Raw genomic sequence first — 24,173 nt, 5'->3', positions numbered from 1 at the left:
TCCACATTTAAGTAATATCTTAGCATTTTATTTTAGGCTATATTGGATGTATAGAACATTTCACCCACACTTATTATGACAGAAGTATTCAATCTTACTTTCAGCCATTAAATACCATATTTTATATAACTTTATTTAGTGTCAAATATCTTCAACTTCACATGTGATCACTTGGGACAAGGTATTTTTTGTGACAAATTACAATAATAAACAAGTTTTTAAACTGACCCCATGTGTGTTTTACAGAAAGTGTAAGCACTCAAATCCATATTAAATCTGTATTTTAAAAACTCTTTGAAAAGAATGTCATTCACAGATTTAAACATTCTCCTTCATTTTGGGGAAATAAATGTCCTCCTCTTTTATATAATACGACTCTGCAGCTCTTCTTCTGACGGGAGACATAAATCATCCTTTGGCCAGAGTGGAACTTAAAACCTGTTACTGTCTCTCATCATCATTATGGGTGTGGCCATAAGTTAAAATTAGTCTGGTTCCACCAAACACATGAATAGTGTGTTGACAAATTACAATGTTTAATAAATAAGGATGTATAAAGAAAGGAAATATCAAATAGAATCAGCCTCTCTTGTATTGTTTAAAATATGATTGGTTGGATGAAAAACAGTATATATTGTTACAGAGTTATACAGTGCCAAGAAAAGTATGTGAGCCTTTTGGAATTATCTGCTTTTATGTATATAGACAGTTTAAAATAAGCTCTGGTCTTCATCTAAATTACAATAAAGAACAAATACAGTTTAAATGAATCACAAAAATAATGTATTGTTCTGGTCCATACTGAATACATCACTTCAACATTTTCAGTAAAGGCTGAAAAACGTATGTAAACCCCAAGACTAATGACTTTGGTAATTGGATTCCAATCAAAGAAATGAGATTTGAGTTGAGGGTTAGAGCTACTGTTCTGTCTCGCAAGACAGAGATCTCAGAAGTCCTATGATCGGTAACTGTTTATTTCCATAAAGCTGGAAAGGGTTACAAAGTAACCTCACAGAGTTTAGGTGTTCATCAGTCTACAGTTAAACATACTGTCTTTAAATGGAAGTGATTTAGTACTGTATGGAGTTTGCATGTTTTCCCCGTGTCTGCGTGGGTTTCCTCTCACAGTCCAAAGACATGCAGTCAGGTCGATTGGACATGCCGAATTGCCCCTAGGTGTGAATGTGTGTGTGATTGTGTATGTCTGTCTGTCTGCCCTGCAATGGACTGACGACCTGTCCAGGGTGTATCCTGCCTTCCGCCCAATGACAGCTGGGATAGGCTCCAGCACCCCACCCCGACCCAGAATGATAAGCGGTTTAGATTATGCATATATGTATGTATGTATATTTTTGCAGGTAATGCTCATGTACTGGGATATTATGTTGATAATGAATCTTAAAAGGAGGATGATGATGTTTTTGCTGTTAGTTCTCATCACTGTCTTACTGACCATCATCATCCTCATCTCAGCAGAGCACTGTGAGTTTTAGGCAACTGATATGCAGTTAAACGTGCTTGCTTGTAAGTGAAAACTGTGAGTATAAAAGATAATAAAGAACATTTAGCACTTGCATTGTGCATTCCGGGCAGCGCTGTCGCCTCACAGCAAGGAGAGTCTGGGTGTGATTCTTTCTGTGTGGAGTTTGCATGTTCTCCCCGTGTCTGCATGGGTTTCCTCTTACAGTCCAAAGACATGCAGTCAGGCCGATTGGACATGCTAAATTACCCCTCAGTGTGTGTGAATGTATATGTCTGTCTGCCTGCCCTGGGATGGACTGGTGACCTGTCCAGGGTGTATTCTGCCTTCTTCCCAATGACTGCTGGGATAGGCTCCAGCTCCCCCCGCGACCCGGAAGGATAAGCGGCTTAGAAGATTGCATTCAGCAGTGCTTTTGTGATGATTTTTTCCTTCTAACATTGCACTGAGATTTCCATTAAACATGTATTGCTGCTGTTGCTTTGTTGCCATGAGGTAGAAGCAGAGTTCTAACAGTGTTTCCTCCACAGAGAAAGAGACCTGAGATCCGATGCCTCTCTGCTGTTTTCTCATGATCACTACATATTCAGGTCAGTGATTTGGTCTTGGAAAAGTAAAGTGCACATGTAAATCTCTTACTTGAACAGAAGCACTGTGTGTAGCCACACTGCCAGCTGCTCAAGTAAGTAGTGTGTTTTCTCTTATCAGTTTATTTGGCACTGATTTGTTGCAGAAATGTATTAAAGAAAAATGCAACCCTCATGAATCTAAGCTTTCTAAAGAAAAAGTAAAACAGTGCAAGTGTGACAGAAGTTTTAAATGTGTTTTAATACCAAATTAAAATAGTATGCCCAGTCACACACATTCAAACAAAAACAGAACTCATTTCAACATTAACTAATCAGATGTGTTTAGTTTGAGTTATTTTTTAGTGAATTCATTTGTGGTGCTTTTATTGTTTAGTTCATCAAATATACCTTACCACCATGAATATAAACTGTCTAATGAGAGTATTGCTTTACTCTTTTAATGTACATTCAAGTAATAACCTTTAATCTATTGTATACACAATAACAATCTTTGCTGTCAGAACAAAATCTTTAGTACCTTTTGGTAACTTTAGAGGTGAATGGAAAAAAGGACATATACTAGTCAATGTAATGCTAGTGAATGTAATAGTAGTCAATGCAACTGGCATGTTTAAATTATGTTACATAATTAAAAAGTACATTGAGCAATATCCATAAATGCATTAACTGCACATTGAAGAAGAGCACCTATTAGTATGAAACCAAAGCTTACAAAAGATTGTTTTGAAAAACACAATCACAGAGTGAATTACCCGATTAGTGTTCAGTGCTATTAGTGTTTCAGTGTTTCAGTTCACAGCATTTGAGTCACTAATGTGACTGAGGCTGAATATAAAGGCCTGAGTTACAGATATAATGGAGTAAAACCAATTTCCACAATGACCTGCTGGACTGTTCTAGAAATAGTGAAGTCCAGAATTGATTGTGCAAGATCTGTTAGACAAACAGTGGATTCTCATCTTTCACAAAATCTTTAAACTAGTGTAAATGATGTGACTTAATGACACAGAGTGTCAGACGCTGATAGAGAAGTGTCTGCATCTTGTGTTCTGAATAATAGAAACACTGTATGTACATAAATCATAAAATCAGCAGTTTTACTGTAACAGGCAGTGTTTAAACCCACCCAGACTGTTCTATCCAGTCTGTATGTCCAGCAGAAGAGGAGCTCTCTCAGCATGTTGAGAGTCTCCTACTGACCTCCTTCTGCTCCTGAGCAGCACCTCCTGTATATTTATGAACCTCCTCCAGTAAAGTGTTACTAAGTTCTCTCACTCTGAGTCTCAGTGTCTCCAGCTCTCTGTCCTTCTCCTCCATCTGTCTGCTGAACTCTTCCTGCATCTTTGACTTTGATATCAAAATGTTTCTCTGGAGTTCAGGCAGGATGATCTTCATGAGGTTCCTCTCTGCCTCCATTCTGGCTTCTCCTTCATACGTCACCCTGATCTCCTCCATCTCCTGTCTGTGTCTCTCCTCCATCTCTCTCCTCTCCCTCTCTCTCTTTTCTTTTAATTTCTTCACCTTTTCCTCCATTTCTGTTCTCCGCTTCAACTCTCTTTCCAGCTCTTGTTCCAGTTCTCTCCTTTTCTCTTCATCTTTTTCTTCTTTCATCCTTCTCTCTAGCTCTGTTGTTCGGTTATTTAGTTGTTTTATCTCTCCTTCATGCTCTTGTACTGCTCCCTCTATCTTTCTCAGAGACTTCTGCACCTGCTTTTCTAGTTTTTCCTTAATTTCTCTCTCCTCTATCACCCTCCTTTCTTCTCTCTCCTTCATGATCTTTGTCTCCAAAGCTCTGATCTGAGATTGTGTCTCCAGGTAGATCTCACTGCTGTAGAATTTCTCTCTGTTTCCTTCCACCATCTTCTCTATCTTCTCCAGCAGCTCTGAGGTTTGAGAACCATCTCCACTCTCCTTAATGCTGAGACAGTGAAACCTGTTCCCACATTTCCCTACAAGTCTCTGGACCTCCTGGTTTCCTGACTGGATAAACTCTTCAATGTTCTTCTCTTGGACTTCATCAGTCACAGTGAAAAGGATCATGGTGTTCCTCCAACATCTCTCTCCAAAAATCTCCTCCATTTTCTCCAGCATGCCTCTCTCCTCTCCTGTAGACTGCTTCACTGGTATGACTAGGAGGAAGGCGTGGGGTCCTGGGGCAGACAGACGGACACAGAGTCCCACGTCCTGTCTCAGCTCCTCCAGAGAGAGTCCAGGACAGAACCAGTCAGGAGTGTCCACCACAGTCACCTGCCTCCCAGCCACCTCCCCCTGTCTGCTCTCACTCTGCTGCCTCACTGTAGACGCTCCAGCCTGGCTCCTCTCCTCTCTGCCCAGGATGGTGTTTTGTGCTGCTCTCTTCCCACATCCAGTCCTCCCCAGCAGCACCAGCCTGAGCTCTGCTACAGGAACTGACTCTGGAGAGGCCAAACTAGAAGATTCTCCACCCACTGCAAATCAACAGATATGATAGATTTAATCTCCTACTCTATGTTGATGATTTTTCGGTAATTTTACTTAGTATACTATATGAAAGTGCAATAATTTACTTGTTTGAGGAAGTTCTTCAATACTGTTTCGTCTCTTGAGTTGTGCTGCAGATTCTGGAGTCTCTCCACTCACTATGAAACAGAAGCATCAGCCAAGAGGAGATTATGTTATTGACTCTGTACATTGTAGATGTTGTTGGACTTAATTTATATTAAAGCCACACATTTTTCTGGAATGTACACATATATTCTAATTTGTTAGAGACATTTCTAATAATATCATATTTCTACAGCAGTGTTCACATTTTAAATGCTCATATTTGAAAGAATTACATTTTAAGCATAGTCATGCTGCTTTAGTATTTACTTACAGCTTGGAGGATTCATCTCTTTGCTGTTTCTCCTCCTGGCTGGAGCTGCTGAGTCTGGATCTGTTCTCTCCTGCAGCTGCTTGTTTCTCTCCTCTAGAAGTCTGTCTTTCTCCTCAACCTGCTTGTCTCTTTCCATTAGCTGTGTGTTTCTCTCACTTAGAAGTCTCTCCTTCTCTTCAAGCTGTTTGTCTTTTTCACTCACTTCAGTTTTCTGTTGTTCCAGTAGGATCATCATCTCCTGTAGTTTGCTGCTCTTGTCCTGCAGTTCCTTTCTCAGAGTCTCCAGCTGCTTTTTACTGCTTTCCACCTCTTTCACTGTGATCTCCAGTAGAGTCTCTTTCTCTCTCAGCAGTTTGATCTGATTCTCCAGTTGTGAGTCTTTATCTTTAAGCTGTATCTGAGTTTCTTTGGTCATTTGTACCAGTTTTTCTTTTGTCTCTCTAAGAAGTGTTTCTTTCTCTTCCAGCATCTTGTCCTTTATATGAAGTGTCTCTGTGTTTATTGTCAGAAGTTTTTCTTTCTCTTGAATTTGTTTGTCTTTCTCCATCAGCTGTGCAATTCTCTCCAATAAAATGCTCTCTTTATCTTTATAACGTTTGGCTTCTGCTGATAACTCTAAGAAACACATTCATATAATTCATCATCCAGCTGGTCACACTGATTTCATGTACATTATATATATATATATATATTAGTTACAGTATTTGCAGTTCTTAAATCCGGTTATTCAGTTTTGATGCTCCTTTGTGAACTGAACTCCATTAAAGGAGAATTACACCAATTTTTCAAAATGTGTGCAGAATAAATGGTTAAGATGTAAACAAAGTCATTCACAGTGGTTTGGTGTGAAATTCTGTGTTCTAGAGAAAATTACCTAATCATGATTGTTGACAGTGGTGGTGATGGGTAACCAGAAGAGTTTAATGCCTCTTAAAAACTTAAGAGAAACAGAAAAGTTATTATACAAAATGTTTTCAGGTATGAAGACTCATTCCTGAAACATTGTTTTACGATAGCTTTGTGATAAACTTTTGGCCTAAAACATATTTTTTTCAAATGTATTCATAATGAAGAGACATATGGAGGGTGTTGTAAGGCAAAATAGTCTCCTAAGAAAACTTATTTCTTCAGATTTTGCATAATTTTATCATCGATAACATTACAGATAAAAACTCAGACATATATACATTCACTGTTGGGTTTGAATAGTAAATAAAAGTGCTATGTTTGTGTTGAAAACATCATTGTAAAGAAATCTGAGCCAGTACATTTTCCTACAATGAACCATCTCACATCAATCCACTCTGAATGACTACTTTTCAACCACTTAATTATTAAAAATCTTTGAAATATAGGCGGAATTCCCCTTTAGGCTAATCAGATGCTTTAAATAGGAATAAACCCCTAAAATGACAAACCAATTGAAATATGATCAAAGTATTAAATCATCACATCCTCTAAAACAGGCCTTTAACAGAACAGAGTGATGATGATAAACAGTTATCAAAGAAAGAATCTCTAAAACTGCAGCAGAGAGATTTGAATGATTTATATCAAAAACTGAGCAACTGAAAATATGACAGGTACTTTAATAACACTGCATTATAGACAGTGCCCTTTAAAAATACTGGCACCCCTGGTAAACATCAGCAAAACAGGCTGTAAAAAAAAAACATTCTTTATTGCTTATCTTTTTTATCTTTCATTCAAATGTTAACAAAAATCTAACCTTTTTTTAACTACAATGATTGAAAAAAAAATCCCATCTGTGTGCACCACAATTATGAGTCTTCTTCTATAATGCTTAATGAGATTGGAGAACACACAGCAAAGTATCTGAGATCATTCCTCCATTCAGAACCCCTCCAGATCCTTCAGATTCTGAGGTCCGCACTGTGGACTCTCCTCTTCAGCTCATCACAGGTTTTCCATGGGGTTTAGGTCAGGGGACTGAGGTGTCCATGGCAACACCTTGATTCTGTGGTCAGTGAACCATTTTTGTGTCGATTTTGAGGCTTTGGATCATCACACTGGAAGATCCAAGCGGTGGCCCAGTTTAAGCTTCCTGGCTGAGGCAGTCAGGTTTTGTTTTAATTTCTGCTGGTCCTTGATGGAGTCTGTGATACCATGTAGAAAAACACCCTACGGTATCACAGATCCATCACCATACTTCAATAGGGATAGGGTACTTTTCTGCTTGGCTGCTTTGTGTCCATTCCAAACTCACCTCTGGTGTTGTTGGAAAAAACCTCTATTTTGGTCCCTGACCAAATCTGACCACAGAACATAGTCCTACTGAAAGTTCCAGTAGCTTTGGCAAACCGTAGGAGCTTGATTTGCTGGTCTTTGACAGCAGAAGCTTTCTTCTGGCAAACCCCGAGAGACATGTGGTCATATAGGTGATGTTTGATTGTAGTTTGGGAAATGTTCTGACCCCAAAAGCTAACTAATGTCTGAAATCCCCCATTTGTGACCCTTGGAGATTCTTTGTTCACTTGAACCATCCTCCTCACTGTGCATGGTGTCAGTATAGACATGCGTCCTCTACCCAGCAGATTCTTAACATCTCCACTTGTTTTAAGCTTCTTAATTATTGCCCTGATAGTGAATAATGGGCATTTTCAACTGTTTAGCTATTTTCTTGTAACCATTTCCTGATTTGTGCAGGTTAACAACCTTTTGTTGCACATCATTGTTATTTTCTCTGGTGTTCATTATAGTGATGGAAGACTGAGGGAATTTGGCTTGTGCTTCATCTCATATATATATATATATATATATATAATATATATATATATGTATATATATATATATATATATATATATATTGCTCTGTGAATCAGGGAGTCATTGCTGACCATTTAGGTGTTCCTAATCACTCAAGTTAACTTAATAATAGAAATAAAATAAGAATAGAAATAAACTTCAGTTAGATCTTCCCTTTAAGAATTTCTAGGGGTGCCACATAATTGTGGCGCACATAGATTTATGAAAAAAATATTTATTTCATGACAAGGTTTGTTTTTTTTCTTTCAACCATTATATCTAAAAATAAAAATGAGATTTTTGCTAATATTTAAATGAAAGATAAGATAATAAGTAATTATAAGTAAGTATAGGTAAGCATATTTTTACAGCTCATTTTGCTCATGATTATCAGGGGTGTCAATATTTGTGGAGGGCACTGTAAATATTTTTAATTATAATTTGATTGTTTTGATAAACCTGCTCATGTTATAATATTAGAATATAACAGGCTTAAATGTCACTTTCCTGACTTTTAATTCTGTATCTCTTTTAAAACTCACCGGTCAGCAGAGCAGATTCCTCCATTTTCAGTCTCTCCTCTTCTGTCCATTTACTGTCACTCTGTAAAAGAGAAAACAGTGTGAAGATTCATTCATGATGTCATTCTGTATCTTATATGATCAGTAACTGTTTCTCTGTTTAAACCACTGTTAATGTGTCAGTATGAATCACTAGGAGAGCTGATATTGTGTTTAAAATCACAGCATCTTAAAAAAAAATTAACAGCATTAAGTACATTGTTTGCTGTGGGATTTTAAACACAGTCTGACTGAGACACAGATACGCAACAGAGACTGAGCTGTAATCATCACAGGCAGTATTTTATTATTAACTGGATAAGACCTTTTTTATCTTATACTTTTAGTTTTCATAATAAATCATTCATCAGTCATGAGCTCATGGGAAGTGAGTAACAGATCCACAGAAACGCAGCATCAGAAAAGAGGAATTAAAATAGTTCAGCTCTGCAGCTTCTGAGGATCATGATCACTTACAGAACACTGATCAGCAGCAACACTGTAATAACACTGTAATAACACTCAACTCAACACCATGAAAGAGAATCAACAGAAAAGAAGAAAATAAACTAATGTAGACTTTATCAACAATCAGCCCTGCACAGCTTTTACACCCAACAATGTTTATATTCATAGATTATTAAACGTCATATTAAAAGAGATTATCAAGGAAATGTGGTTTATTTACTATAATGTGCTCACCTGAAAAACAAAGACTCCCAGAACTGATCAGAGAGAAAATAAGAACTGTTAAAATATTGAAATCAAATAATAAGACAAAACAGTATATCAGTATTTTCTCTGATAAGACATAAAGATGTTGCGTAGAAGTTTTAAAGGGCCCACATCATGGAACGTTGTTTCCCTCATTTTTTTTTAAATAAAAGACTTTCATGAAGTTTGGAAACAGTATTCATTTCAAAGTTTCAAAATGTGCCCATTTGCTGTATTTCAGTACTAGCTACATGACTGTCCTCATGTGACAGTATTAAATATATAAACTGATATAAACTGATATAAACGTGACTCTGCTGTTAAAGTACATGTAAGGAAATCATTCTAGCACAAATTGCTGATTGTATTAATGATAATCAGCATGAAAAACTGAAATTCCCTGTGTAATCTGTCAGTATCAGTGTGTAGATCAGCTCTACAGTATAGTGATACATACAGTGCTGAAGTGTGTGTTAGTAAGATAGTACAGATAAATACATTCAGTCTTTACAACACAAACATTCTTCATCAACAATCAGCACATCACAATAAAAGCACTACACACTGAATTATACTCACCTCTCTGTGCTTCTGTCAGTGAAGGCAACTGTGAAGTGAATAATATAATATGACGATTCCAGACATTGATTCAAAAGTGAATTACTATATTTAAATGTTAGTAAAGCTAGAAATGTAACAGCACAGTGAATGTGGATGATGCTGCTCTGTTGTTTGGGGGGTTTTCTTCTCTTTATGTGGATCTGATACAGACTGACTGTGTTACTTTATAGAACTAGAAATTGTTATAGTTGTGATCTGCGTTATTTTACTCTTTCTCACACTCCCTCCTTCCCTTTCTTATTATATTTAAATGAATGTGTCTCTACTTCTCCAAAGAGTTCTCTGTTGTTTGGAATATTATTTGTAAGGAGATTAATATTCTGGTTCAACTGCTTCCAATATTCCATCTCCCAGCTTCTCTGCTAGCAGCCCAACTGCTTCTAACTAGACCTTTCAGAGCTTCTCACTCACATTACAGCCTTCTGTTCATTATTACACCTGAGATTCTGTGATTTACTGATGAGATGAACTCAGACTGGATTATATTTGAGTTTTTCATTTTTAAAATAAATTAACTTTTATAACACAAAGGCCATTTTATTGTATAAAATTTTGAGCGGAAAAGTAGCAATGAGGACAAATGTTTGTCTCTGTGATTTGACTCAAATAAAACAAGCACCAAAACGGTATGGGATCTACCTGTGCTCCTTTAAATTAAACAATTCAGATACTGTTTTTATCTTATTTAAACATCCGGAGACGAACACACACAGCTGAGCAAACACGACTAGTGCACTACTGCAGAGTGATGGAGGGAAATCTGCTGACAGTCAAAGCTTATTGTGTCTGTACACTATTTTATAAAAAAACCCTGCTGGACTGCACTGTGAGGAAGTCCAAAATTAATTTAATAATTGTAATGAAATTCTCTCACTTTCAGTTTATTGAGTTCATTTATATAGAATCAGTGTACAAAACATATTAGTTTTCTCTTTTTCGATCTGTCTTAGACTGCTCCATCTTCATTCTCACCTCTCTTATGTGTCTAAATACAAACTGTAGAAGTGAATAAAACAGCCTGAAAATGTTTTAGAGGGCTTGATGGTGAGTGTGACAGAGTTTGATAGTTTGTGTGAGAGAGTTTGATAGTGAGTGTGAGAGAGTTTGATAGTGAGTGTGAGAGAGTTTGATAGGGAGTGTGAGAGAGTTTAATAGTTTGTGTGAGAGAGTTTGATAGTGAGTGTCAGAGAGTTTGATAGTGAGTGTGAGAGAGTTTGATAGTGAGTGTGAGAGAGTTTGGTAGGGAGTGTGAGAGAGTTTGATAGTTCGTGTGAGAGAGTTTGATAGGGAGTGTGAGAGAGTTTGATAGGGAGTGTGAGAGTTTGGTGTGAGAGAGTTGATAGTGAGTGTGAGAGAGTTTAGTTTTGTGAGAGAGTTTGATAGGGAGTGTGAGAGAGTTTGATAGTGAGTGTGAGTGAGTTTGGTAGGGAGTGTGAGAGGTTTGATAGTGTGAGAGAGTTTGATAGTGAGTGTGAGAGAGTATAGTTGTGTGAGAGAGTTTGATAGTGAGTGTGAGAGAGTTTGGTATAGGAGTGTGAGTGAGAGAGTTTGGTAGTGAGTGTGAGAGAGTATGTGTGAGAGAGTTTGATAGTTCGTGTGAGAGAGTTTGATAGTGAGTGTGAGAGAGTTTAATAGTTTGTGTGAGAGAGTTTGATAGTGAGTGTGAGAGAGTTTAATAGTTTGTGTGAGAGAGTTTGATAGGGAGTGTGAGAGGTTTGGTAGGGAGTGTGAGAGAGTTTGATAGTTTGTGTGAGAGAGTTTGATAGTGAGTGTGAGAGAGTTTGATAGTGAGTGTGAGTGAGTTTGATAGTGAGTGTGAGAGAGTTTGATAGTGAGTGCGAGAGAGTTTGATAGGGAGTGTGAGAGAGTTTGATAGTGAGTGTGAGTGAGTTTGATAGTGAGTGTGAGAGAGTTTGATAGTGAGTGTGAGAGAGTTTGATAGTGAGTGTGAGAGATTGATAGTGAGTGTGAGAGAGTTTGACAGTTTGTGTGAGAGAGTTTGATAGGGAGTGTGAAAGGTTTGGTAGGGAGTGTGAGAGAGTTTGATAGTTCGTGTGAGAGAGTTTAATAGTTTGTGTGAGAGAGTTTGATAGGGAGTGTGAGAGAGTTTGATAGGGAGTGTGAGAGAGTTTGATAGTGAGTGTGAGAGAGTTTAATAGTTTGTGTGAGAGAGTTTGATAGGGAGTGTGAGAGAGTTTAATAGTTTGTATGAGAGAGTTTGATAGGGAGTGTGAGAGAGTTTAATAGTTTGTATGAGAGAGTTTGATAGGGAGTGTGAGAGAGTTTGGTAGGGAGTGTGAGAGAGTTTGATAGTTCGTGTGAGAGAGTTTGATAGTGAGTGTGAGAGAGTTTGATATGGAGTGTGAGAGGTTTGGTAGGGAGTGTGAAAGAGTTTGATAGTGAGTGTGAGAGAGTTGGATAGGGAGTGTGAGAGGTTTGATAGTGAGTGTGAGAGGTTTGATAGTGAGTGTGAGAGAGTTTGATAGTGAGTGTGAGATGTTTGATAGTGAGTGTGAGAGAGTTTGATATGGAGTGTGAGAGAGTTTGATAGTGAGTGTGAGAGGTTTGATAGTGAGTGTGAGAGAGTTTGATAAGGAGTGTGAGAGAGTTTGATGGTGTGTATGAGAAGTTTGGTAGTGAGTGTGAGAGGTTTGGTAGTGAGTGTGAGAGAGTTTAATAGTTTGTGTGAGAGAGTTTGATAGGGAGTGTGAGAGGTTTGATAGGGAGTGTGAGAGGTTTGGTAGTGAGAGTGAGAGGTTTGATAGGGAGTGTGAGAGAGTTTGATAGTGAGTGTGAGAGAGTTTGATAGTGAGTGTGAGAGGTTTGGTACTGAGTGTGAGAGATTTGATGGTGTGTGTGAGAGGTTTGATAGTGAATGTGAGAGGTAAGTTGGAGTTTTGGCCTATATATATATATGATACATAGAGAGATGATCGAATTTGCCAAACGTAGGTCGGGGGAGGGCTTTGTACGCCTCACGGAAATGGGAGTAGCAGTGGTCCAGCATGCGTGATCTTCGTGTGCTGCATAAAATGTGTTGGAATTACTTTAGAGCGACTTCCCTAAAGTTCACTTTGTTGAAGTCCCCAACAACAATGGAGGCGGCCTCTGCGCGCGCGGTCCCCTGCCTGTTAACAGCCTCATACAGTTTCCTGAGCGCCAGGTCTGTATCAGCCTGTGGTGGGATGTTCACGGGGTGACAGTGAGCCCTGAAATCTTTCTCGGCAGCCACAGTGGTCTGCACGAGATGATTAGATAGTCCAAGTCCGGGGAGCAGAAAGACTCGATGAAGTGCACGTTCCTCTGATCACACCAAGCACTGTTGAGCATAAAACATACACCTCCCCCTTTGCTCTTCCTGGAGAGGTCCTTTGTTCTGTCCGCACGGTGCACAGAGAAGCGGGCTCAATGGCCTCGTTGGGAATCTCCACTGATAGCCAGGTCTCTGTGAGGCAGATTATCAGTCGGCCCAGATGAAAGGGGCCTCTTTGAGGTTCCCAAACAATGGATCTGCGTTCAGGAACTCAAAGTGCGGTTTTCGGTGAGTGATCATCGATCTGATTTCCAAAAGTGTTTTTCTGTCATAAACGAAGGTGCTGGCAACATTTAGTGCAAAAGTAGTTACAAATAAAAACAAACTTAACAAAAAACGAACAGAAGTCAAGGGAGCTCGCAACACGGCAGTCATGCTCGGCGCCATATTGGATGGCTGCCTCCATATTGGAGGCAGAAGTTAAAAAGGACACCGGCAACCATCAGAGAGGTCCACCGCTGGTCGGACAAATTGGATTCAGCGCTTCAGGACTGTTTTGATGAAACAGACTGGGAGATGTTTCGTGAGGCGTCAAACAATAACATTGACGAATATGTAGACTCAGTTACCGGGTTTATCAAAAAATGTATAGAGGATGTGCCCACAAAAGCAGTTTGTGTTTACCCCAATCAGAAGCCATGGCTCAACTGTGAGGTAGTGCTGCTCTGAACGCGCGTAATGCTGCTTTTTAATCAGGAAACACGGATGAGTATAAAAAAGTCAGCTATGCTTTCTGTAAGACAGTGAAAGTGGTGTCACAGTTCAACACCACCAACACGAGAAGTCTGTGGGAGGGGCTAAACACACTAACGAACTTTAATAGGGAAACTCTTTCCGTGAATAACATCATCGTTGTGCTTCCAGACGAGCTGAATGCTTTCTACGCACATCACACTCATGGAAAGAGTCCCCGCCCCCGCTACAGCTGAGTCAACACCCCCCTCCGTCTCCGTGGCTGACGTGTGCAGAGCCTTCAAGCGCGTTAACATCCGCAAGGCATTAAGCTTCGGGATCTGGGTCTGAACAGTTCTCTGTGCAGCTGGATCCTGAATGGTAAGGTGGTAAGGATGGGCAACATCACCTCCTCCTCACTAACCCTTAACACCGGGGCTCCTCAGGGCTGTGTGCTCACCCCTCGCTTGTACTCCCTGTACACCCACGACTGCTCTGCCAGACACAGCTCTAATGTCATCATCAAATTTGCAGATGACACCGCAATTGTGGGCCTGATATCCAATGACAACGAAGAGGCCTACAGAGAGGAGGTCAGCTTTCTGACACTCTGGTGCCAGGAGAACAACCTCTCTCTCAATGTCAGCAAGACCAAGGAGCTCATAGTGGACTTCAGGAAGCAAGAGAGAGCGCACACCCCCATCACCATCAACAGAGCCACTGTAGAGAGGGTCAGAAGCTTCAAGTTCCTCTGTGTTCACATCTCAGAGGAGCTGACATGGAGCAAACACACCACACGGGTGGTAAAGAAGGCACAACAGCGGCTGAAGAGGTTTGGCATGAACCCCCGCATCCTCAGAACATTCTACACATGATACACAATGATAATGATGTACTGATGATGGAACGACTCAGATATTCCATCATCACATAAGAACAGTGACATCACTCCCAACAGAGCCAGACTGCTTTTATTTGTTGTGTCTTTTTCTCATCAGTGAACTTCACTGTCTCTACATTTCTGCAGTGCAGTGGGATTATGCACAGGAGCATTATGGGAAGGGAGACTTTGCTTATCATGTGAATATTATGTGAAACATCAGCTTATGTGATTGCTTGCCTTATAGATGCATTTTTTTCATTAACATATCTAAAAATCTATTAAAACAGCTAGTCATCAGAAGGTGCAGTGAATATAATTTAAACTTACCACTCCGGTAGCCGCGCCCTAAAACATCACAAAGGTACATAATGTTAGAACATCATGAAGAAATTTCCACATGATACACAATTCTGATACAAAATTACACAATTAGAACACTTTTCAGAAATCACCACATTTACTCCATTCTATTTTCATCTGTACTGTAGTTTTTCATCCTTTACTACTGAACTGTCACTCAATGCTTTCAGTACAACTCCATGAAGACGTTCAGCTAAACAGTTAAAGTGTAAACCTACAGCAGAAACTCAACCCTTACAGAAATGATTCTATTTAAACAATATTGTGATACTGTCTAAAGATTTTTTCATAAAGTATTTAAGGGTGATATGAGACACAGTGATTTCACTACAATCTACTCATTTTGTAAAACGTAAGAGACAGATTTGTATAATTTACAATATATATATATATATATATATATATATATATATATATATATATATATATATATATATATAAATTTTCTGCTTGGCTCAAATAAAAGTTTAAAATGGTGGAGTGACACCAGCCAGTGGAGCTTTAGAGTTTCCTGCAGTGTATTCCAGTTTGCTGGTGCACTGCAGCTAAAAGCAGACATTCTCAGTTCAGTAAAAACTCCCAGAACCTGACAGGTGATCCAGTCCTTAGAGCAGGTCTGACAAATACCACTTTTTACAGAGAGCATAAATGTGATATAAGATGGTTTGTGGCTGGAGAGCGCCCTGTTAATATAAACAAACCAATGAGTTTCCCGCCGCACGACTAGAGAGAACCAACAAACTTTCTCATAGAGTGTGCAGTGATGAGTTCTGTAAGAGTCTCCAGTAACGGATCTCAGAGTGACAGACTGAATCTAGTGGTTTATGGCTATTGGTCTATAGATTACATCACCGTAGTCTAGAATGGATCTTGGTCTATAGATTACATCACCGTAGTCTAGAATGGATAATAAGGTTGTCTCTTCATTCTCTCTTCATTCTCTACTTTCTGATCTGTCTTATTACAGACTGGAGATGTGAATAAAACAGAATGACGATGCTTTACGCCATGAGTTAACAATAAAAACTTCTCTGATCCAATCATATAGAGCATGACTCTTCCTACAGATGGAAATGTAAGAAAGGCTATAATGTTCTGTATATATCACACAAATAACCAGCTGTCTAGATTGTACAGATATTTATTGACTTTTTATTGAGTGCTGCTGTTCAAATGCAGAAATAATGTCAATCACTTAAAATGTACTTCAAACATGTCAATCAGTTTCACTTGAATAGACAATTTACAACAATACAATATTTGCCCAATAAAGTAACTGAAAGGAATAAACACTGAGTAAACAAATAAGTGATAAAATTTTTCATTTGCATATATAAACATCTATTAAAACAGCTAGTCATCAGAAGGAGGAGTGAACATATTTCTGAACTTACCAGTGCAGTAGCCACTGCCTAAAACATCAGAAAGGTACATAATGTTAGAACATCATGAAAAAAAATTCACATGATACACAATTCTGATACAAAATTACACAATTAGAACACTTTTCAGAAATCACCACATTTACTCCATTCTATTTTCATCTGCACTGTAGTTCTTCATCCTTCACTACTGAACTGTCACTCAATGCTTTCAGTACAACTCCATGAAGATGTTCAGCTAAACAGTTAAAGTGTAAACCTACAGCAGAAACTCAACCCTTATAGAAATGATTCTATTTTCTATTTCTATTTAAACAATATTATGATAAATACTTTCTGATTTTGTTTTTCATAAAGTATTTAGCCTGATGTTTTCTTAATAACCATCAGCACATAAGGGTGATATGAGACACAATGATTTCACTACAATCTACCCATCTTGCAAAAGACCATATATATATATATATATATATATATATATATATATATATATATATATATATATATATATATATTAGATCATTTAAAAATATGATGTCAGCTCAGAAGAAGAACCAAGCCATTTTTATTTTTTCTGCTCAGGGAAAATGCTCTTTTATTTGAGCACTGAATAACAGTGAGAACAGCAGAGAAGGTCACCACAAGTCATACCACATCTACTGATGGTAAACACTAAACCTCCTCTAAATAACCCAAAGAAGAACACAATAAAACACAGCCAACACCTAAACACGTCTAAAACTAACAAAAACAGCAACATCAATTAAATGTAATAAAACAAATCAAAAGTGAGTAAAACAATCAATTAAGATAATAAGCAATAAGAAAAAACTAAAAATCTTAGAAATAAAATTATTCAATAAAATAGTGAAATAAAATAAAATTAAAGAGCAGAAAAGAACTAAGATCAAATAAAACAGTTGCAGGCTGAGTGGAGGTGATTAGAGATTAATAGTTTAAAATGGCGGAGTGACACCAACCAGCTTTCTAGAGACGACCAATCAACTTTCTCATAGAGTGTGCAGTGATGAGTTCTGTAAGGGTCTCCAGTAACAAATCTCAGAGTGACAGACTGAATCTAGTGGTTTAAGGCTATTGGTAGACGCATGTCTATAGAGTACATCACCGTCTAGAATGGATAATAAGGTTGTCTTCACGATTTTTTTCCTAGTGCACTGGGAAACATTTCCTACTGTGATATAAGTATCCAAGTTTTTTGTCTTCATTAACTGACTAGCTTATTAACCAAAAGCCAAGGTATTTACATTTTGTGACTATGTCAATACTGGATCCCATCAGGGTGTTGATATTTACTGTGTTAAATTCAATACTGGGGGCACTGGAAAACAGCATAAACTTTGTTTTCTTTGCGTTTAAAACTATCCTCTGCTTGTACAGAGTGATCTGTAAGGCACTGAAGGAGCACTGAAATGTTTCTACTGCTGCATGAACAGAGTCAGCTGAACAATACAGAACAGTGTCATTTTCATACAAGTGTACTTTGCAGTCAGAGGTCAAGGCAGCGAGATCATTAATATATAAATTAAATAAGACTGGACCAAGTATTTAACACTGCAGGACCACTTTAGTGACAGGCACTAAATATAATTTGTAATTACCTAGTGCCACACATTTGACCAATCAGAGATGTAGTTTGGGGCCCAGTTTTTTGAATTTTTATTAAAACCAACTGTTTGTAGGCTTTTTCAAAGAAAGGAGTGATCAAAGGTTTTAAAAGCTTTAGTTAGATCCATAAAAATAGCAGCACAGAGTCTAAAACAAGTGTGGTCACAGAGATAGTGCTAAGTTGTTTTTTTTTTCCTAAAGCCAGACTAATTAATACAAAGGACAGAATTTTCACAAAGGAATGATTTAAGGTGGGTATTAAGTAAAAATTCTAAATTGTTGCTAAGCATGACAATCACAATTATTTAGATTTCATGCCTCGCCTCCTTTGTGTAGGAGAACAATAAAGACTGTTTTCCAGATGTTGGGAATTGTGTATGTATGTATTCAAAATGTATGTAATATGTTCAACAATAACCAGACCAGCAAGAAACAGGGGTCCAGTCTATCCTGTCCTGTGGCTTTTTGAGGATTAAGAGCGGTGAGAGTGTAATGTCTGAGACTTTAGCACCAGAGACAAAGTAAACGATGGCTGAGTGGACCTTTATGTTCATGATAATGGAATCATCATTTATGGATAAACAACAAAATAAAGTAAAAATTACAATAATGGACAGAGTAAGTTACATATTTTACACAAAAGATAGAAAAGTAAGATTTAAATGTGTTTCTCTCTGATTTGGCTCATCTTCCTCTATTATTAACATCCTGCACTGCCTGCACTGCAGACTCTTTAAGCAACTGTGCGATGTCTGAGATTTTAGCACCAGAGACAGAGTGGACAATGGCTGAGCGGACGTTTATGTTACTGATAATGGAATTATCTACTATCAAGGCAGTTGGACGAAAGCGGTGGGGATGGACAACAGGCCCATCGCTTGGTGTCCAGAAGTGGTGGGTAATAAGTACAGGTGGCAGTATCCAATAAAGTATTAATTCTGTCATCAGAGATTTTGCTCATCACATGAGTGTTACATTTCAGTTTATATGACTGTTTGCCTTCTAGATCAAAATTTATTACATGCAATACGTCATCATCTATTATCATCAGTAGGAGAATTGGAGTTATTTACTTACCCAATGGGAAATCACTGTGTAAAACAGCAGAAAGAAGAAAGAATACTTGGTAAGCAAGTTTTTGTAACACATTGTCTCCTTATCAGAATCTCCTTTTCTCATCTGTACTGTAGTTCTTCATCCTTCACTACTGAACTGTCACTCAATGCTTTCAGTACAACTCCATGAAGACGTTCAGCTAAACAGTTAAAGTGTAAACCTACAGCAGAAACTCAACCCTTATAGAAATGATTCTATTAAAACAACATTAAACGCTTCATGGAGTGTTTTTCTCTCTTAATAGTCGTCCTGTGATCCTCCATCAACAACAGCAGCTCATATGTGTGATTTATTCTTGTTCTGGAGGAAAAGCAAGTTACAGAAACACAAAGCTACAAAACCCCCACAGTCACTTGAGAGATGTGAAAGTGTGTGAATAAACAGCTCTTGGGCTTCTATTGTGTAGAAATGTCTTCACCTGTATGAACTAAATGTGTGGGGTTTAGGTGAGTGTTTACAGATGTACACAGATGTTGGTCACAGTAGTTCAGTCTGATCTACATCAGCATCCATGCAGCTCTAACAGACTGTAGATAGATGAAGAATGTTTACAAGAGCACAACTAAGGATTACTGTTCACGTTTATCATGGCTCGTATTCAGAGTTTGAGACTTCAGTTGAAAAGTTATGTCAGCAGATACGCAGGAAAAGTTCTCTGTATTCAGACTTGCTCTGTGTGGGTACTTAACTTGGTTTTCTGGGCGGCACATTCAGAATACTGAAATTGCCTGCGTGCAGTTCACGCCTCTGAGGTTGCCAGATTTTTCTTGTGTAGAGATTTACAAGCATGCATATTTTATCTACATCTTGACTTTTAACAGAAAGAAATCGAGTGATAAAGCAGATCACACGTTATGGATGAAATATGCCCTCAACTGTAATATGATGTAGACTAAAAGCACGAGATTCAAACACCTACAGATTCAAATAAACATCTTATAACAGTCAATGATTTTCATTCTTGAATGCCAAACATGATCTATTGTAAATATTTAATGATGACACCCAGGACAAGTATTTCACATTTTATTTATATTTACTTCACATCATATTTATTACACTGATTTAAGCGCAAGCATTCATGAAAACCTGTTGCTTGTAACACTACTGGATTTTAAACCATTAAATGAAAACTATAATTAGGGGCAGAATAAGGTAAATATCTCACAAAAAAAGATAGAAAAGTAAGATTTAAATGTGTTTCTCTCTGATTTGGCTCACCTTCCTCTATAATTAACATCCTGCACTGACTGCACTGGAGACTGTTTATGCCACAGTAAGAAATTCTGAACAGACCCCCAACAACAAGACATCAAATATATAAGCCATCAAAATGAACACAGACTTTCTGGAGCTTCATTAAGACGAATCTGTGCATTTAGTGTTTTTCTATTTACTGTTTTTATATTGTGTGTATAGTTAAAAAGCTCATGATCAGATATTATTAAACACTGAAAGAGTCACAGCTCATCTGTCATTTTTATGTATCAATCAGACAGAACTGTCCTTATTGAGGAGAAAGGATTCGTCCCTTTAGAGAAAATAAAGATCTAGAAATGGATTTTTAGTTGTGAGGCCATTTTGATCCACATTGGGTCTGTAGCTTCAAATACTGTATGTAGAAATTAATAAATCATAGCTGTGATAGAAATTTAGAAACGAAACATGAAACCTACATTTTACAAAAATAATTTTAAAATGACAAATGCTAAAATAGATTATTTAAAATAGATTATTTAAAGTGAAATATTATTCTCAGAGTTGTATTTATACACTGTCCACTATGCTTGAATGTTTGTTGATGGAAATCCATGATGTGTCCTGTCAGGCTGAAGGTGAGCTGGCTTGAAATAACTCAGCTGTAAAACTGTAGTATTGCTGTGATTTTACAGATGTAGAGAATCTTCACCATCATCATCAGATCTACAGGCTGGAGATCACATTCACTCTCATTCTTCATCTCAAATGCCTTTTAAATTATATGATTAATATAACATTTATATTTATTAAAAAAAAACTTTAATTTTATGTTTAATTATGCTGACATTAACTAAAATGAATTACTACTTTTTTTAGTGCATCATTAATTTATTCCAAGTTATTTTTACAACAAAAATGATAAAAAATTTACAAGAAAAATATATTCTAATAATATGGGTTTTCATGCAGATTTAAATATTTTAAAAAACTTCCATATTTAATTGTATTTATTTAATTTTATTGTTTTGATAAATGTATGTATTAATTTATATAATATTCATATTTAAATTGCTCTTTGTATTTTACACTCAAAGACATGAATTTCAGTTTGAAATATTGTGGTTACCTCAAATGGTCAGACAGGGGCAGTGGACTTAACACAGCTCCTGGCCTAAGTTCAGGGTCTGAATCAGAGAACAGAGACTCACCTCTTTATTGCTCAATCTCAACCCCGTGCACAGAGTGGAGGGTTTATTTTTTTTTTTACTCAGCTCTAATAATACACTTTTGGAATCTGTGTGGTAAACCTGTGTTGTTTCCAGAGATACTTTTGTGTTCCATAATTAGCTAAAAGGTCAGTCGTTTAATTTTCATTAAAAGTAGTTGAGTAGTTGGTAAAAGCTCATTTATTATAGTCTATTAGACAGACAAAGTAAGCAAAGCCACCTCAAGACCAGCAGACAAATCAGATGGGACTTGCACTGAGTGCAGGACAAATTATTTGTTTTCATTTTATGTATCTACAAAAGCTGGTCCTGTGCATTACTAAGATTAGAAACTTTCAGAGGTTTTACATTCAGGACAAATCATCAAAGATCACAATAGCAGAAAAAGGCGACAAGAGAGCAAGGGCAGTTGTTCAAAAAGTGTGAAAGCTGAAACTCACTGTTTCTTCCTTCTTCTCTGGATGTCTCACTCTCAGATGCAGCTTCAGTTTGCAGATGGTCTGTTACACTCCCAGATGCTGCTTCAACTTGTACTTCATCTCTGTCATTTCTTCCAGAATGACCTCCTAGATTAAAATAATGACCAATGACTTCAAAACCTAATAACTAGAAACTCCTAGATATTACCTAAGATAAAAGGCCAAATGGGCAGTGGTTCTCTGTTGAGAGTCATGCTGTTCTCTGATCATAATTCATAATTCATAATCAATTTCTGTCTCCTCATTCATTTATTAATTTTTTCATTACTATCCACATTCACATTGACAATGGCTGTTAAATGAGGATAGGGCGATTGGCTGGGCATGTAAAGATCTGTAGAGTGGGATGTGAACCTATAATATACACACACACACACACACATATATATATATATATATATATATATATATATATATAATATATATATATATATAAACCTGTAAAATGCAGTTTTACTTTTTTATTTCATGTAAGTATTCACACATCAACAAAATGTTCAGAGATTGAGCAATGTCGATTGGCATGTCTAAACAAAATCATGAAAAAACAAGAAAACCTGTGTGAAAACATTGTTTGAAATACAACACCATTTCCAAAAAAGTTGGGACGCTGTGCGGAATGTAAATAAAAATAGAATACAATAATATGCAAATCAGGTCAACCATAATTTAAAGAAAATATTACAAAGAAAAATCATCAAATGTTGAAACTGAGAAATTTGATTGTTTTTTTCAAAAATATTCGTTTTGAATTTGATGCCAACAACACGTTCTAAAAAAGTTGGGATGGTGTCATGTTTAGCCCTGTGTTTTATCACCACTTCTTTTACCAACACTCTGTAAGTGTTTGGGAACTGAGGAGACCAATTGATGTAGTTTTAAAAGTGAAATGTCTTCCCATTCTTGTTTGATACAAGATTTCAGCTGCTCATCAGTCTCGTATTTTTCATTTCATTACACGCCAAATCTTATCATTGGGTGACAGGTCTGGACTGCAGGCAGGTCAGTTTAGCACAGAGCCATGCTGTTGTAATACATGCAGAGTGTGGTTTGGCATTGTGTTGCTGAAATAAGCAAGGCTTTCCCTAAAAAAGACGTCATCTGGATGGCAGCATATGTTGCCAAAACATGTATATATAATACAGCATTAATGGTTCCTTCACAGATGTGCACGTCACCTATGCCATGTGCACTAATGCTCCCTATACCATCAGTAATACTGGCTTATGAACTGTGCACTGATAACAAGCTGAGTGGTCTTTAGCCCAGAGGACACAGTAACCATGATTTCCAAAAAGAATTTCAAATGTTGATTCGTCAACAGGACACTTTTCCATTTCTTAGTCAGACCACATCTTCCCCTTAGTCCATTTTAAATGAGCTCAGGCCCAGAGAAGGTGGCGTCATTCCTGGATCCTGATTATGTACAGTTTCTTCTTTGAGTTTTAAAGTTTTAACTTGCATTTGTGGATGCAGCGACGAACTGTTTTCACAGACAGTGTTTTTCAGAGCCCATGCAGTGATTATCACTAGAGAATCATGTCATGTTTTTAATGCAGTGCCACCTGAGGGCCCAAAGATCCTGGTAAATACTGGTTTTTGGCCTTGTCCCTTGCATACAGAGATTTCTCCAGATTCTCTGAATCTTTTAATGTTATTATGTACCGTAGATGATGAAAAGCAAAAGTTCTTTGCTAGTTTATGTTGAGAAATGTTATTCTTGAATTGTTGCACTATTTGATCATGCTTCGTCTTTCACAGAGTGGTGAACCCCTCCTCATCTTTACTTCTGAAATACTCAGCCTCTCTGGGATGCTTCTTTTTATACCCAATCATGTTACTGACCTGTTGTTAATTAACCACCATGTGTTTAGCATTACGCAACTTTACCAGTCTTTTGTTGCCCCATCCCAACTTTTTTAGAACGTGTTGTTGGCATCAAACTCAAAATAGGCATATAATTTTTAAAAAACAATAACATTCTTTAGTTTCAAAATTTCATATGCTGTCTTTGTAATATTTTCAATTAAATATACGGCTTAAATGATTTGCACATCATTGCATTTTGTTTTTATTCATATTTTCCAACTTTTTTGGAAATGGGGTTGTAGAAAAATGAAAACAGATTTTTTTTTCAGATTATTAAAGTCTTCTGCACATTTCTTTTTTCTCTCCACATCAACTCTGCTTGTCTAAAGCCAAACAAGCAACAATATTTTGTATATGAAAAATGTTGTGTATGAAAACACACTCCATCTGGATAATTTTTTGCACTGATGAACATTGTTAGAGGTCTGCAGCACGATCCGAGCCTGATGAGCCCTA

General features: G+C 37.4%; 1 protein-coding gene across 1 annotated transcript in view; it reads right to left on the bottom strand.

Moving 5' to 3' along the window:
- Positions 1-2,292: 2,292 nt before the first annotated feature.
- The window catches only part of LOC118801898 (trichohyalin-like), a 29,882-nt gene continuing 8,001 nt past the window's right edge, over positions 2,293-24,173 (bottom strand). Inside the window, exons 4-14 of the mRNA XM_036562303.1 lie at positions 21,810-21,935; positions 18,905-18,918; positions 16,149-16,231; positions 15,521-15,542; positions 14,787-14,804; positions 9,550-9,577; positions 8,959-8,981; positions 8,239-8,299; positions 4,931-5,545; positions 4,620-4,691; positions 2,293-4,520 (exon numbers count right to left, since the gene is read on the bottom strand). Of these exons, the coding sequence (XP_036418196.1) occupies positions 3,247-4,520; positions 4,620-4,691; positions 4,931-5,545; positions 8,239-8,299; positions 8,959-8,981; positions 9,550-9,577; positions 14,787-14,804; positions 15,521-15,542; positions 16,149-16,231; positions 18,905-18,918; positions 21,810-21,935 (2,336 nt within the window). The 3' untranslated portion in view covers positions 2,293-3,246. The remainder of the gene's footprint in view (positions 4,521-4,619; positions 4,692-4,930; positions 5,546-8,238; positions 8,300-8,958; positions 8,982-9,549; positions 9,578-14,786; positions 14,805-15,520; positions 15,543-16,148; positions 16,232-18,904; positions 18,919-21,809; positions 21,936-24,173) is intronic.

The sequence above is a fragment of the Colossoma macropomum genome, unplaced genomic scaffold (assembly GCF_904425465.1).
Source record: "Colossoma macropomum unplaced genomic scaffold, Colossoma_macropomum, whole genome shotgun sequence".
NCBI classification, from domain to species: Eukaryota; Metazoa; Chordata; class Actinopteri; order Characiformes; family Serrasalmidae; genus Colossoma; species Colossoma macropomum.
This window is presented reverse-complemented; position numbering and strand designations above follow the sequence as displayed.